Here is a 17,186-nt window from a genome sequence, read left to right as displayed (position 1 = left end):
GCACATGGCTAGGATACCTTCTGTGCAAGGCCGAGCATAGAAGAACACATCTATCATGACATGGAATAGACATGCAACATGTTACATAAAGTGGAAATTGCCTGTAGGATGTCTGCTTAGTGCTGGGATACACATGTGCAAGGCAGATGTGAACAATGGGATCCTCTTCCAAAAGCGGCACTGGCATCGCCACAAATGTATGGTTCCTTCAGACAAGAGTGTCTCGCTTACCTGTCTACTGCCTACTACACAGGTCTGGATTGGTCACTACTTGTTGCTACTGCCTAGGTTTAAAAGAAGTTGACCAGTGTGGGGAAGGACAAAGGTGGAAGTTTCTAGAAAGTAGCTAGGAATACTGGCCAGAGAACGAGGTACATGAAAAAGGGAATTCTGGGAAGCCAGACAAAGGTAAGTGCTCCCAAGGCCATCATCCTGAGGTCAAGGAGGGCCTGGTAATACAGATCCGCTCAGGAATGCAGTAGGGAGTGCCATCTTGCTTAGTGCGGTTCTGATGCTAGTGAATGTGATTTCTGCCAGCACCTGGCTCTGTAATGTCCTGCTTAGAAGGCTACCCTTTATGGCTTAGGGTGTAAAACTCCACTTACAGTTAATGATCCAGGAACCAGGGGTATGTTTATACTGGCTTCTGGGCCAATGTTTGACGGCTGCTCTGAGGAGATGTTATGGCCAGGCACTATGAATAATCCCAGAGAGCTGGGTAGAGCTGCCCCAAAAGCTTTAGAAGAAATCTTAGGCACAGAGGTGAAAGTTGAGGAAGGAATTATGCTCAGTTGGCTTCTGTTAGAATTCCTGGGTGCTGTGTACCAGTACAGCACATGAAGAATCTAACATTCTCTGCCACTGTCAACTTTAACCCAAGGAAGCAGTTACTCATAGGCAACAGCTAGTGGAAAGGAGAAAAGAAACATTGTAACAAGAAGTATGGCAGGAAGTGTCAATGTAGCAAAGAGTGCAGTTCACAGTTTTAGATCCACCACCCTGTAAAGCAAATATACCACAAATTCAATAGTAAAGACTTGTGTGTGTGTGTGTGTGTGTGTGTGTGTGTGTGTGTGTGTGTGTGTGTGTGTAGGTGGGTATTCAGGTAGGGGAAGAGAAAGATAGAAAGAAGAGGTTCTGATGCTCGGTGATGTCAGACAGGAAGAGGCCAGTAATAGATGGTCTTCAGGGATGTAGAAGAGGAAAGATCAGAATCACAGGTCAGGTGATGCTCTGGGGGGGTCATGACTAAGGTTTCCACTTGGAACTGGGTGATGTGGAAAGCCATGGGAGTTTGCTGATGGACTTACAGTTTCTAGCTTCCATCTGTAATGGGCAGTGTTCAAACCAGCAAGGGTACATGCTGCAGGCATGGGCCAAAAGATAAAAAATACTCAGGCCTTCTACTTCCACTTCCCATTCAACTCCAAAAGTTGCCCCATAGATACCTTCTTGCAGCCTCCATTTTTTACTCTGGTCATTGACAAGCTGCCTTCTGTGGCCACAGTGGAACCCACACAAGCTGTGAATCCTTGGGGTAATAGACTGGGGCTGGAACAAGGTTCTACATATTCACAAGCCTACTGTTTGATATAAGGATTGCTATCAAGAGTTGTCCCAACGCTTTGGAGCTAATCAAGAGAAGAGAGTCATGCAGAGAAAGGGAAGAGGCAGACACACAGCTCTGGGGGCAGAGACCACAGTCTTGCCTGTACCCAGCTCATACCCAGGCATAAATGTCAAAGAGAGTACTGCCCATCCAGAGCTCAAAGAAGATGCCTCAATTAAAAGTATAAACTTGGGAGTCCTCTCCTTAGCCTGAGAACCTGAAGGCTCTGTTCCAGATAGAACCTCTCTGTGCTACTGACAATGAGGAAGAAAACAGAATAGAGAAGGGGAGAAAGGGGCAGGAGAGATGGCTCAGCCCTTAAAGGCGAGGTTTGCAACCAAAAATGTAAGAGAAGGAGAGAAAGGACAGGTCCTACAGAACCCCAGCACTAGAAGACAAGATGGCACAGGATTAGGAAGTAAAGCGAGCAGAGCAGACAGACAGCAAGCCCATGGGCCCAGCATAGGCTAGGAAGAGTGAGAGCATCAGGATGGAGACTTGCTGGAGAGCTTGCAGAGCAGGATCAGAGACTTAGTGAAAGGGTTCAAGGGAAAAGGGGAGTGGTTCAAAAGATGGTTCATTCAGGAGGATGCCTGACATGCACAAGGCTCTGGCTCTACTCCCAGCACCACGTAAACGAGGCGTGGTGGTACACACCCATCATCCCAGCACTCAGGAGGTGCTGCCAGAAGATCAGATATTCAAGGTCACTCTGGACTACTTGGGAAGTTAGAGTCTAGCCCGGTCTACATAAGACTGGCAGGGGCGTGTATGAAAATGGAGACAGCAAAGAGTTTGCTGTAAAGAGAAGGAAAAAGGAGTTGGAGGGGAGGTAGAGCTGAGGGATTCTTCTCCATGATGTAGGATGGTCGTAGACTGCAGGACAGAGTGGATAATCAGCCAGGGAAAATGCAGGGTAAAGAAGGAAGCATTAGTGACAGGGCCTGGAGGAGGCCAACAAGGGCCCGAGTGGCTCCAAAACCCTCCACACCACTGAAAACATATGCAGGACCCCAGAACAACACAAAACTTAAGCGTGAAGGCCAAGAGCAGTCTCACAGCTATTCAACTACGAGGGGAAACCCAACCTTCTGTTTCTAAATAAGCAATTATTAAACATACATCAGAAGGAAACCATAAGCTACTCAGTTATGTAGGACATCGGGCTTCCAGATACTACTTCCTTAAAAGTCCCTCGAGGATATGATCCTGAGTGAGGTAACCCAATCAGAAAAGAACTCACTTGATATGTACTCACTGATAAGTGGATATTAGCCCAGAAACCTAGAATATCCAAGATACAATCTCCAAAACACAAGAAAATCAAGAATAAGGAAGACCAACACGTGGATACTTCAGTCCTCCCTAAAATAGGGAATAAAATACCCATGAAAGAAGTGGCAGAGACAAAGTTTGGAGCTAAGACGAAAGGATGGACCATCCAGAGACTGCCCCACCTGGGGGTCCATCCCATAATCAGCCATCAAACAGACACTATTGCATATGCCAGCAAGATCTTGCTGAAAGGACACTGATATAGCTATCTCTGTGAGGCTATGCCAATGCCTGGCAAATATAGAAGTGGATGCCCACAGTCATCTATAGGATAGAACACAGAGACCCCAATGGAGGAGCTAGAGAAATTACCCAAGGAACTGAAGGGGTCTGCAACCCTATAGGTGAAACAACAATATGTACTAATCAGTACCCCCAGAGCTCGTGTCTCTAGCTGCATATATAGCAGAAGATGGCCTAGTCAGCCATCGTTGGGAAGAGAGGCCCCTTGGTCTTGCAAACTTTATATGCCCCATACAGGGGAACACCAGGGCCAAGAAGTAGGAGTGGGTGGGCAGGGGAGCAGGGTGGGGGGACGGTATAGGGGACATTTGGGATAACATTTGAAATGTAAATGAAGAAAATATCTAATAAAATAAGTAAAAGAAAAAAAGTCCCTCGAGAAGACAAAACAATTACTTTGTATACTAATCTGTGGCTTGATAAAAACACATTTTGGAATAAGGTTTGTTTGATCTATCACATTAAATGTAAAAGATACAGGGCCTCCAATGGTACAAATAAAAGCGCCACACTGATGGGGAAGCTGCAGAGCCCGTCTTCAGTACATCTTTCAGCGGTGTGATAGCATTTATTTACCCTGCATTATTAGAAAGTGAATAGTCACTAGCCTTCAATTTTCATGTCAATTGCAGGGAAAAGATTCCACTTTCTACAGAGTCTAGGATAGAAATTGACTTAGCAGCTTGGAACTGTCAAAAAAAAAAATCCTTTTAAAAACTGGTTTGCTTTATAGAGAGGACAAAGTAGGTGTCGTCCTCCTCATGTGGACATTTATATTCACCCCACACTGTAGGTCTGCATAGGACAGCGCCTGCCAGCTCCAGATCATGCCACCTCTACATACAGGCAGCTGCGGAGCCATCTGCCCCGTGGGTGTTAGAGGACTCCATTTCAATGTTCTCATGAGAAGGACACTTGGAAAATACAGATCAGTCACCTGAACTCATCATTGCTAACAGGTCAATCTGATACTGAGTTTCCAGGGTTAAAAAACAGGAAACCCTACTCTGGTTTGAATTAAAAGCAGCACATACTATGTTGCTCTTGGGATTTACAGATTCAGAACTTAGTTTGAGAAAACCTCTCAGGTTTGGGCAATTATGAAAGAAGGTTATTCTCTGTCACAGGGACAATAAAAACAAATGAGCAATAAAAAAAAAAAAGAATGAAAAATGTTTCTATTCTCATTCTTTCTTTCCATTTTTATGTGTCACTGTGTTTTGTTTACAGGGGCAGTTCTGTAAATGCATTTTCTGTTTTGTTTTGTATTTTATCTTTTTGAGACAGGGTCTCATGTATCTCAGGCTAGTTTTGACCTCACGGCTACGTAGGCTACAGGCTCTTCCTGCCTGTAACACCTGAGTCCTGGAATTACAAACATGCACCACCATACAGTGTATGAAGTGCTAGGGATCACACCCAGGGTCTTGTGAATGCTGGGCAGACAATCTATCAACTTAGCCACACCCTAGCTCTGTATTTTCATGTTTTAACTGCAGTCCTTAAATCTCAAGAAGAATACACAGCCACCATCTAATTTCATCAGTGTGAAACTGGCCCCTTTAATACACATGGTAATTAGACCTGTGCCCTAAAACTCCAGGCATTACTAGTTTTTCAAAGCAAAAGACCTGCACTAGATGCCTCCTTAAGGTCAGGTGAGGGTCTTCCAGGGTGAGTTGGGGGGCGGTACATTCCCATAGAAGCAGTGAGGAATCAAGGCCTTTCCTACTCAGACTGACTCCAGGCAAGTCTTTTCTTTAGGATTTCCATCTTCTTACCCATGTCTTAACAGGACATACAGCTCTAACATCTCAGTAGATAGAAGCGAGTGTATCTGAGACTTCCAGGAGCATGAATGATGAAGAGATGGAGAGTTACAGCTTCTGACAGGGCAGCCAGCTTCCCCCTAAGCAGAAGACTGTTGTGCTTCACCACATGGACACAGAACACTGGGCCATGCAGCTCTTCCTACAAACACCCTGTACTGGCTGGTTTTGTGTGTCAACTTGACACAAGCTGGAGCTATCACAAAGAAAGGAGCCTCCCTGGACGAAATGCCTCCATGAGATCCAGCTGCAAGGCATTTTCTCAACTGGTGATCAAAGAGGGGGAGGGCCCTGCTCATTGTGGGTGGTGCCATTCCTGGGCTGGCAGTCCTGGGTTCTATAAGAGAGTAGGCTGAGCAAGCCAGGGGAAGCAAGCCAGTAAGCAGCATTCCCCCATAACCTCTGCATCAGCTCCTGCCTCCAGGTTCCTGCTCTGTGTGTGTTTCTAACCTGACTTCCTTTGGTGATGAGCAGCAGAGTAGAAGTGTAAGCTGAATAAACCCTTGCCTCCCCAACTTGCTTCTTAGTCATGTTTTGTGCAGGAATACAAATCCTGACTAAGACACACTCCCGAGTATGCCCTTCTCCACTCCCTGTTCTCTGCAACCCCATGGACAGGTGGGTCCCCTTCGATGCACTGGGAGGAGCTGCCAATTTTGTCACCCTAGAAAGTCTTCTTGACTGCGTTTTCTGTGTGGAACCTGAAACCCGCTAAGGGGCTGACACTTGCCCAGAGGTCCCTTCAGACCCAACCATTTGGTTTCTGATCTTTGTACCCTGCATTTCATCCCAGGAGGGGGGATGACTGTCCTTCACATTCCTCAATTCAGTCCTGCTCCCTAACCCAGTCTGGGGTTCTTCCTTGTTGCCAAGGTATGTGGGAGACAAAACTGGAACCTTTACTGCTCCATTTCATCTTGGATGCAGTGATTCAAACATCCAATTGGTATCTGCTCACAGCTATGCTCATCCAGTAAGAAAAAAATTAATAATTAAGAGGCACAAAACAAAACAGAAAACCTGAGAGAGGGGGAAAAAAACATATAAACCCATATCCTGTCTTCTGAAGCAACTCAAACTCTGAAGCATGAAATCAATATGGAAAGTTCCAGATCGACTATAATAGAAATCCCTACGTCATCCAAACTGATGGCATAAACAAAACTCGTCAACAGCCACTAAGAATTCATTAAAAGTAAATTTATTGTTTGGATTTTAAAAACCTTTCTTTGAGGCACATTTCATGTAATCCCAGGCTGGCCTTGGACTCACTATGTAGTGGAGGATGACCTTGAACTTCTGATCCTCCTGCCTCCGCATCCCAAATGCTGGGATTACAGGCGTGTGTCACCACACCTGGTTTATAGGGTGGTGGTGATTGAGCCCAAGGCTTTGTGCACACAAGGCAGGCACTCTAGACTGAGTCACAGCCCAGCCCGCCAGGCTTTTAAAAAACAATTGTGCAACTTGTGCTGCTCAAGACAGTTTGAGTCCTGGTATGCTGTTCATCTCTTCTCCGGCTTCAGTTTGGCCAGGCTGGATGAGAAACACGTACAGACAAGGTTAGTAAGCACAGCGAGAGAGCCGCCACATGCACTTACCCTTCACTGAAAAGCCCAAGATGGGTCACCCACACCATTCCAGTGAGGTTTGAGTTCTGACCTTGTGACCATAAGTGATGGTTGTCTAAAGAGCAAGCTCTAGCATTGCATCTGATGTCACCCAAACAACGTCTCAAACCTGGTTACCCACATCCTTTTCCAGACCCAAATCAAGATGTGTCACCAGTTCTGAGTGACTGTTTTTCACTATAATTGCAGGATACCATTTTAGTAAGTTGTAGCAGTAGTGAGATGACCCAGTGAGTAAAGGTGCCCGCTACCAGTCCTAGTGTCCTAAATGACACCCCAGGACTCACACGGAGAGAACTGATTCTCACAAGTTTTCCTCACTTGCATATTTAAGCCACTGCATGCATGCCCACACACATGTGCACATACGAAATAAATACATTTTGAAGAAAGGCTGAAGTGTTACTTTTGCTCTTCTTTCCCACGGTTATAGCTTATAAATCTCAGCTGGGCACTGTGCTCCACACCTACCATCCTAGCACTGGAAAAGCAGAAGCAGGAGGCAGAGGAGAGTTGCAAGTTCAAGGGCAACCTGGGAGAGATCCTGTCTTACAGCCCACACAAAAAAAGGGCCCAGGGACATGGCTCACCGTGGGTAGAATTCCTTCCATGCAAGCTCTCAGCACTGGTGTAAAAGGCTGGGCTGTACAAGCCAGTAATCCCAGTGCAGAGGAAGGAAAGAAATGAGGATCTCGGGGTTTTACTGGCCAGCCAGTCCGGCTGAAACAGCAAGCTCCTGGTCCCAGTGAGAGACCCTGTCTCAATATGGATATTGAAACAGTGACGTAGAGAAGCACTTGAAGAAGATACTCAGTGCTGGCCTTTTGATTCTGTATGCACACACACAGGGAAACTCTCCCCCTCCCAACTTCACACACAGACACGGACACACACACACACCATACATGCACACACATACACACCAGAACCTACCGACATGCCCCATGCAAAACAAACAAACAAACAAACAAACAAACAAACAAAGAACACAAAACATAATAACATGGAGAGACAAGCATAGTCAGGTCATTTCTAAGAATCCTCAGCTGAGGAGAGCTACGATTCTCAACAGTCAAATGAAGGAATATCAAACTGCTTAAAAAAAGGGGGGGGGCAGCATGTCCTTTTAAATTATTATCTGTAATGCAGGGTTTTACCGTCTTGTTGGTAATATCATTGACAAGATTGAGACCAAGGTTGAAACGCTGTTCAAAAAGCTGCTGCTGCCCCTAAAGCTGCACATAACGCATTTGACATTTGACTTCCTCCCCTCCTTGTTCTCTCTACAGTGAAGACGTAGGAAGTAGCAGGGTTCTCAGAAATGTTCCATACTCCACACTCTGAGAATCTTAAACTTTCCCTGGGTTTGGCACTCTGCGCTCAGGCACTCCCCTTTCCATCTCGAGTCTCATCTGAATCCATCTGAATGATGGACGGCAGCGGAGCCCTTTAAGTCTAAGATGCTGCCTGTAGAAGACGTCCACACAAACACAAGGCACTTCACATTTGCTAATGGAGTCTTTACCGATTTAAATTCGTCACTTAAACCTAGCACAAGGCAGCTTAGCTTTCATAACTGACACACTCCAAGACTAGCAAACTGAAGAGGGATGCATAGGACTCAGACAGTTGTCCTTGGAGCTGTTTGCCAACAATTAAAGCACATTTGTGATCCTTCAGGGTAAGAAATAGGAAACTACATGTCCGGGATGCGCAGTGTGTGTGTGGTTTTGTTTGTTTGTTCGTTGTTTTTGAGACAGGTCTCTCTGCATAACCCTGGCTGTCCTGGAACTCAATATGGAGATGAGACCGGCCTAGGACTCAGAAATCTGTCTGCTTTTGCCTCTCAGGGCTGAGAATAAAGGCACATGCCTGGCTCATAGTCCCTGTGTTTGATCCACATTATATTTAATCAAAGCTGGGGCTTGAGAGATGGCTCAGTACTTAAAGAGCACTGGCTGCTCTTCTAGAAGACCCATGTTCAATTCCCAGTACCCACATCACAGCTCTAAACTGTCTATAACTCCAGTGCCAAGGGGTCATTCACATTAGGGATGCATGTGGTGGATATATTGGTGCACGCAGGGAAAATACCCATAAACATAGAATAAAATAAATGTCTTCTTACAAAAACTCTTAGATAACTCACAGGGTAGGAAGAATGTACATGGTGGTGGTGGTGGTGGTGGTGGTGGTGGTGGTGGTGGTGGTGGGGTGCAGAAAAGAGCTATGAGCCTCCTCAGTGTGAAGGAAAGCCTAGCATTTCATCAATTAAACAGAACAAAGAACTTCTATGTGGCTGCATCAAGTGAATTATACTCCTAGGCTGGGGAAATGACTCAGAGTCTGCAGTATTTGCTATATGAACATAAGGACCAGAGTTCAGATCCCCAGACTCCATGTAAAGCCAGAGGTAGCATTCATAATCCTAGTACACATATGGCAAGATGAAAGGCAGAGACAAGAGAGTCCCCAGAAACTCACAAGCCAGATGGGTGGGCATATGCAGTGGTCAGTGACAGGAGACCCTGCCTCAAGCAAGAAAGTTGGCTACTGACACTTGAGATTGACCTCTGACCTCCATGTGAACCCAGCCTCCCTCAGGACCTCTAACATCCCTGTCTTCTTCGTCTAGTCCTTTATCTAAACCACAAGACAGCAAAAAAGAGCAATACACAGAGACACACAGCTGCACTGTGAGTCCCACACAGGCTGCCCTATTTGAATCTCTCCAAACTTCAGATACTTACACACTGACCTGTTTTTTTTTTTAAGAAGGGCCGCCTACAGCTAAGGGTATTGCATGTTAATCTCACTCAAAGAACACAGAGAAAGGAAGAAACTCATTTCAAAAATGTACTAAATTCAATACGGAGTTTAAGGAGTCCAGGGGGTAGGGGAATACCAAAGAACGAGTCATTCTTAATTAATTCACTGGGAGAATGTGAACTTGATTGTACCAAAACAAAATAAAAACCTTTAGTGCCACCATGTATAATTTGATTTTCATAGTTTTTTAGGCTTTTGAATTTCCAAATGGGCCAACTGCTTTGTCTCAAAGCTGGCTCTCACTTCAAATCCTTACTCCATCAGATACAGAAGGCCATTGAAAAGGCTTGAAAACTTGGAGTTGGACAGATGTCTCAGTGGTTAGCACCATGTGTTGCACTTGCAGGGGACCTGGAGTTATATTCTCAGTACCACATGAGGTCTTAAAACTTTCCCAACTCCAGATAGGAATCCAGGAACCCTCGTCTGACCTCCATGGTGCACATACACAGATGTATGCAAAACATAGCACAAGAAATCAATCTTTCTAAAAGAAAATCAATAAAATGTTTGAAAATCCTAATGAGGCTCCACAAATTCTAATAGCAGTGGGAAGGAAAGGTAAAAGTGCTCTCTCTCTCTCTCTCTCTCTCTCTCTCTCTCTCTCTCTCTCTCTCTCTCTCTCACACACACACACACACACACACACATACACACACACACCGTTTCATGTTTAAAGATTATGCTTAACTCATTTGTAAGGAACAGTGTCCGGCAGGCTTCAACAGGAAAAGGCTGAGACAGAAGTATAGACAGACCTCATCCACATCCCAGGCAGAAAAGATGCTGCAACCCTACCCAGAAACACATCTGTACTCTACCATGTGGAGTGAGACCAACCCTGTCTTGAGAGATCCCTTGGCCTCCCTAGAGTGTACTCCTAAGATTGTTGATTTAGAGGGGTGAGATATGACTGTCCACAAGCCAGACAGGGCAGTACAATATAACCTGAGGCACACAGCATGCAGACATGCCCACTGTTAGTCATCTCAGAAGCAGAGCTCAATAGGATAAGATAACTAGAGAGTGATGAACTTTGAGCCTTTGTTACTTTTGATTGTAAAAATAAAATTGGTTTTTGTTAATAATGTTTGTTCTTAGCAACTGTTTTGCACAGCCCCCCCCAAAAGATGAGCACTGTGAGCTGACTTCACCTGATTCCAGGTGCCCATGAGTGTTTAAGTGCCTGGGATTGTTTTCCTAGCCATTCTTAAACACTGGGAGAATGTGAACTGGACTGTACAAAACAAAATAAAAACCTTTAGTGCCACCATGCATACTCTGATTTTCATAATTTTGTAGGCTTTTGAATTTCCAAATAGGCCAACTTCTTTGTCTCAAAGCTGGCTCTTACTTCAAGCAAGTCTATGGGTTCAGAATGAGACATTTTACACAATGTTTGCCATGGTGCTCAGCAGAGAACGCCCTCCCTCCTCAGGACTCATATTCCCTCCACTAACCCTCAGTAGACGAAGCCTTACAGCTGGAGCTGTAAGCTGCAGACAAAGAACACTTATAATTAAGTAGTCCTTTGAAGCTGGAACTTCATCTGTTATTTCCCATAAAGGCAGAGCCCTGAACCTATCATGTAAGTTCTGGTGATGAAAGAACATGAATATACTGTCATTAGTAAGACCTTCAGGGGAGAGATGTAGGCAGAAGTGCATCACAGGCCTGGGGCCAGTGTCCTCCATCTTTTCTTGTCTAACCAAGAAAGACAGCAGCGCAGATTCTCAAGATGTTACTGATAGGTGGCAGCCTCATTACTGTGTATTGTGTGAGTGCCAGCTCATGAGCTGCCACTTGGCAAAAGTGGAACGAACCCCCTGCTTCCTGAGGTATCACAGGAGTTGGAATCTAGTAGCGGTTACAACTATTCCATCCTATAAATATGTATGGGCATGCAATATGCAATATAATGAAGAAAGATCATCAGGGAGAAAAACGCAGTCAGAAAGAGCAGCATATTAACAAGAAAAACTTGCATGAAAAGCTGTGAGGGCGCCAAGGTTCTGGTGGGGGTAGAAGGCAAATGCACGCTTCCTATATATTAAAGCTGAGCTGCTGACAGGACAGCTCAGGTCAATGTGCATCTCTACTCTCATACTTTCCCAGTCTTGACCCATTGGACAGACACTCACAGGACACACTGCTGTGAAAACTGCAGAATATACCCTGCAGCCTTCAGGTTGAGGTCACCCTGAGGACTGTAAATCAAGAAATTCTAGGAAAACAAAAAACTCGAATTCACATTTTAAAATTGAAAGTAAATGGAAGGGAAGGGATTCATGATGCAGGAGAACTATATTTTGGAAAAAAAACAAAAAACAAAAAAGAGAGGTTGTGTGCATAGTACGTTTTAAACATTTCCTTGTTGTGTTTAGGGCTTACTTTGTGGGTCATTCATCATCTCTGTATTTTATATTAGATATCCAAATCTTTTAAAAATCAACTAAGATAAATACTGACAGGGATTTTTTTGGTGCAACTTCCGAAGAGTCTGGTCTTTTTATTGTATGGCAGCTATTTGTAAGAAATGATATGCTAAGTAATCCTGGAGTATAATTTAGGGACAAAACCGACTGTCAAGAAACAGCCAGAAACTACATCTAATGAAATCTTTACAGACTGAAGTAATAAGTATTAAATTAATCAACATAGCTTAATTGAAGCTCTATCTGTAACATTTTTTTCATTAGACTTGTTATTAATGAGCCTTTAAATGCTACAACTAACTTGAGCTCTGTGTTAGATTTAAATAATGAACCATTGTTCCCACACAAAAAAGAACAAACATCACTTTAATAGGCCTGTTTCTCCGTGGGCCTTTTGCAGGCAGTGGGAGGAAGATATAGTCCATGGTTCCTCACCACTGTTGTGTGGCTGGCAAGATACCACAACGAAGGTTGCTAAAATAGCTCAAAAATAACCACGCTGAAACCCCCAAGGAAGTAAGGATGCAGCAGCTAAGAGCAGAAAGGAGATAACAATTTAGGATTCGCCTCAAAGATGTGCTTATTGCTAACCCCAGTCACCAACAGTCACGTGCCACCTAGATGGACCTATACACCAAAGATGGAGCTATAGCAGCTGGGCCACCGTTGCTGCGCCCTGTGATATTTGTACATTGTGTTGAGAAGTCATTTCATGCATCCTACTACTGAGGAACTGGAGACTCTGCTCAGGACTGCCCCTGCTTTGTATCTGAATACTTACCTGAACATGTCCCCCAAGCCTTTCAGCATCCCCTTCTTGGCTTTCAGCTTATCCTTCTCCTTCTCTCGGTCTTTCTTCTTATCCTTTCCGGCTTTGTCCTTTTTCCTCTCTGTCTTGTCCCTTTTCTCTGGGTCTCCATTCATTTGTCTCTCCAGAGAATAGGAAGGCTGATCGCTGGATGTGGACACCGACTCCCTCCCTGACCTCGAGCTTTCCTCTGTGTCTTCTTCCACTTGAATGAAGGGAGAAATGGAGATAAGGAAGACGGTGAGCCTCGGTAACAGAGTGAGAGCACTAAGCCGCACGTGACCTCACTTTCCCACAGATTCTACGGCAAAGGGACCTTCCATTGATTGGGACTGTGTACGGAATCAGGAGGGACACGCTGATCTGGGTATGGTGATCTGGGTGCACAGGCAAGTCCTGCATAGAGATGGGGCACCAGCGCAGGAGAGGAAAAGCTTACTGGCTGGGTGTGCAAACATGGTGATGCTTTCATCTCTACAGAGTCTGCACTGAGAAGGAGAGCTAGAAAAACTTCAGGCCATACAGACACAGCAGGTTCCTGTGCTCTACATTTGCAAAGTGAAAACCAGCTAAGCAAACCGTACCTCCTCTGTGCCTCTTTCCCCTTGGTCAAAGATCCTGCAGACACCCTTACTCTGCTGAACACCACCACTCACTAGCAACCACCATGTCAGCATGAGCTTCCGGCACCAAGCTTTCTGAGACACTCACATGTGGTGTCTGAGCACAGGAGAATAGGCTTTTTTTGGATTCTGAAGACAACAGGATTCTTCAGGTTCTCCTTATGTTATTACTATGGGAGGCTAACATCACATGTAATAGCTACAGTGAGAACCATGGTTCTGTGGCAAGCGCTTTAGCAACTCGGCCATCTGCTCAGTACTACTCCATAGCTGCAGAGTAGAGGTTCAGGTACTCACTTGGGAAGGTAGGTCAGATCACAGTGGATTGCAAACCCATATAAAATGACTTTAGAAAGGTCTTTAGCCTTTCCTGACATTAGTGTTATCTGGCTTTAATCCACCATCTTCTTCCAGAAGAAATGGTAGCCTAGGAAACACTTTTCGTAGAGCTTGGGATAGAACTCAGTTGGTGAAGTGCTTGTCTGGCACTCATGACGCTGGGTTCTATGCCCCATACCACATAGGCCAGGGGTGGTTACATATAGAACGCATGTAATCCTAGCACTCAAGAGGTAGAGTTCAAGCTCATACTCAGCTACCTAGTAACTGAAGTTAGACTTGGCAACATTAAACCCTGTCTCAAAACGAGGCAGACAAAACAAAAAGAGATCTCAGAAACTGTTTCTTTTCCCCTCTGTAAACACACAGATATTAACTGAAGGAGTTTGTTAGAAGAGGCTAGTCTACATTTTCAGGTAGTCACAGAAACTGTAGCCTTATACACAATGCTTGAACTAGGACTGTGATCTCTGTGATGTGCGCACAACAAGAAATGATGATCCTGGCCAGTGGCCCTTGGGCTTGCTATAAATGTCACTGTATGTAAGCTATCTAAGAGACTGAAATTACACCTTTAGCAGAGTTCAGGATCCTGCCTCACACCTCCAAACATGGCTATGTTCTGCCCATTTATAGGCCATTGCTTCAATCCTTTGGGAAATGGGTGTGGTCCCAAGTTTGTGATAATTGACCAAATGACCGGGAAAGTGCTCTCAGAAGTTTTAAAACCTTTGTATACAGGAATACTGTAATGTGCTGAGTGGAAGCTGGTGGATATTCTATGAGCCCTGCTAGGGGACAAGCTGTTATTAAACCTTCCATCCAATGCACACAATCTTTTGTCTCCCCACATTTCTTAAATAATACCCACGCACGTCTGTCTCCCATCCACACTACTCCTGAAGTGAAGCTGGCTGGCGGACAGCAGCAGCTACAAAGCGATTCCTATGGAAACAAAGGCACTGACTTCCCAACCACTCATGGATCCAGCATCTGAGATCCCTCTGCCTCTAGGAGATGCCTGCTCTCCTCCAACAAAGCCTCAAAGCACCAGCCATCATCAAGCTATGGCATACATGCAAACTGCACGTGAACTAGCTCTAGCTGGCCTCAGGTATATATATTCTAGCATTACCACCACTTGAACATTTGTTAAAATGTGTCACCATTTGATAAAATGTATCATCTAATACATTTTACGACCCTCTACCATGTCTGAAACAAAAGAGAACTCAATAAATGTAAATGATTTAGTGTTCCACAGCAACCATTATCATAAATCATGAATGGAGCAGGAGCAGCAATACGGTCGGTTCTCTGCCTAATAGTTTTGGCAGGACTTCAGGGGGCATATGTCTTCTCTTGGCTCCGTAACAGAATAAACATGGTGCCTTCACAACTCGCTATATGCTGAAGCAGTGTTTGTGCCAATTCTTCCCATATTCAGAATAATTTTCTCATATATGTAATGCAACTTATTCCCTAAATTGGACGAAACAGAGTAAGTATTAAATGATTTATTAACTTTGCTTTTGTAATCTCATTTTATGAGATGAAAACTCCTATCTCACTTTCTTGCCCCCAGCAAGAGCACTGTTTAAATGGCACTTAGACATCAGAGGATCCTTTATTCTTGCAGTAAACATTTAGATTTAGGTAATACCTCATCACAGAAAAGCTGCTGGGGGCATGCTGATCTAACCAATGCCTGTGAATGCCAACTAATTAAAAATATTTAGCAATATGGAATTTCATATGTACAAACATAAGATGTTCTTTTACGGAGTCACATTATATACACTTTGACTCAGAACAAAAAGAATTTCCCTGCTATACCCTTCTCCTCTGTGTAAACACTTTAAAAAAAAAAAAAGAAGTTCAAATGAATTGGTTACATGTGTTTAATTTGTGAAAAACATGTATATGATTTAAGGACACAGGTATAGTAGATGATAAGATTAAAACCTATCTGTATATTTAGGACTAGCTCTATAGTAGCAATTATGAAATAGTTTACAACCTTAGGCTAGGAATATGCAAAACACTCATGTGAACAATAACTTGGCTACGAAAACACTAGCAATGTGTCCTGTCAGCAGCAAGTGATTTTTCTGTTCTGTTCCTATTATAAACTCCAGCACAGAACTAATCATGAATTTATATTTAGATAATGTACTATTTTAAATGCAGCATAAATGTTACTGTTTTCTACTTTAATCCTGCTCATCTTTACAGCCGACCTGTGCAAAAGAAGATGCTAACTCCTTCTGAACAAACAGGAGCCCCTGCTGTTGTTCCTGGAGTAACCTGCCCCTGGCACAGAACTCTCAGCCCCTTCCTGAGTGATTACTATAAAGACAGCACTTGCTCTCTCCTCTTTTAAAGGTAAAATTGTGAAGCTGCTTCTTCTCTTTGATGTGCCAGTCATTCTGCAATTAAGATGTACCTAATCACTATGTTTTCAACAGATGCAAATGTGACTCAATTAAAATTCTAGACCATGTGACAAACAGAGCTTCTCGATTCTGAAAGGTACCCTGTTAAGACTGGGTCACTGTGAAGTCTCGAAAAGTCTGGGCACTTTCGTGTTAATGGTTATGGAGAAAATGGTCCCAGCTTGCGAGAGGAAGCTCAAAGTGGTTGAATGAAACATTTCTCTTTAGTTACCACAGACTCTCACAGGCTGACTCCCAGCCTGCAGTTAACAGCCATTGTTTTTTTTTTTTTTTTTTTTTTTTTCATTGATAACCAATGTTGCTGCTGCTGCTGTAATGAGCTCTTGCTGCTTGCTTACTCCAAATGCATTTCTCCCTTTCTGCTTCCCTGTAAACTCTGATTGTGCCCAGAAATGACCAAGCTCCAAGGGGCCGATTCATTAAGTGTAAAACAACCTACGGAAGCCATACCCCTGTAGACATGGGAGTCCAAGGTCAATGTACCAGGCACGACCCTGTCACCCCGAATCCTTCCCTTCTACTGGGTACAAAAAGGAAGCTGTGAAGTTGCCCTGTGGACAGAGGAGCAGACAGGGAGGAAAGAACTGGTATCTGCTGACACCGATAGGATGTGGGCTAATAAGCCTACAGCTGCCTGGCTGTACAAAACACTGCATCTCACAACTCAAGCTGTGGAGTTGGATTTCTATTAAATGCAGCTGAAAGCATCACCGAGTGGACATGGTGTAAGTCAGACATTAAGATAGCTGCAAAATATCAAAAATGTAAGATCTCGTAGTTAACATCCTTTAAATGAATTGGTGAAGATACATAATCAGAAAAATATAAAATAGAAATTATAACTGTATTCTTTCTTTATTTCTTTCCTTTTTTGGTGTTTGGAGATAGGGTTTTCCTACATAGTCCTAGCCGTCTAGAACCCACTTTGTAGACCAGGCTGGCCTCGAACTCAGAGATACAGCCTCTGCCTCCCAAGTGCTGGGATGACGTACACACTGCCCCCCAAAATAAAACAGAACTTTATATTCACTCAATAGACACTCTCCTCT

At 44.1% G+C, this 17,186-nt stretch overlaps 1 protein-coding gene across 10 annotated transcripts in view; it reads right to left on the bottom strand.

The window, feature by feature from the left end:
* Pard3 (par-3 family cell polarity regulator) overlaps positions 1-17,186 on the bottom strand; it is a 557,497-nt gene that overhangs the window by 175,321 nt on the left and 364,990 nt on the right. For 7 of the 10 annotated variants that reach the window (XM_021220690.2, XM_021220693.2, XM_021220689.2 and 4 more), the window contains one exon: positions 12,693-12,924. In XM_021220690.2, coding sequence (XP_021076349.1) covers positions 12,693-12,924 — 232 coding nt within the window. Of the gene's footprint in view, positions 1-6,229; positions 6,553-12,692; positions 12,925-17,186 lie in introns of those variants that run through there. The other 3 variants (XM_021220700.2, XM_029532465.1, XM_029532466.1) reach the window with 1 other exon arrangement.

The sequence above is a fragment of the Mus pahari genome, chromosome 20 (assembly GCF_900095145.1).
Source record: "Mus pahari chromosome 20, PAHARI_EIJ_v1.1, whole genome shotgun sequence".
Classification (NCBI taxonomy): Eukaryota; Metazoa; Chordata; class Mammalia; order Rodentia; family Muridae; genus Mus; species Mus pahari.
This window is presented reverse-complemented; position numbering and strand designations above follow the sequence as displayed.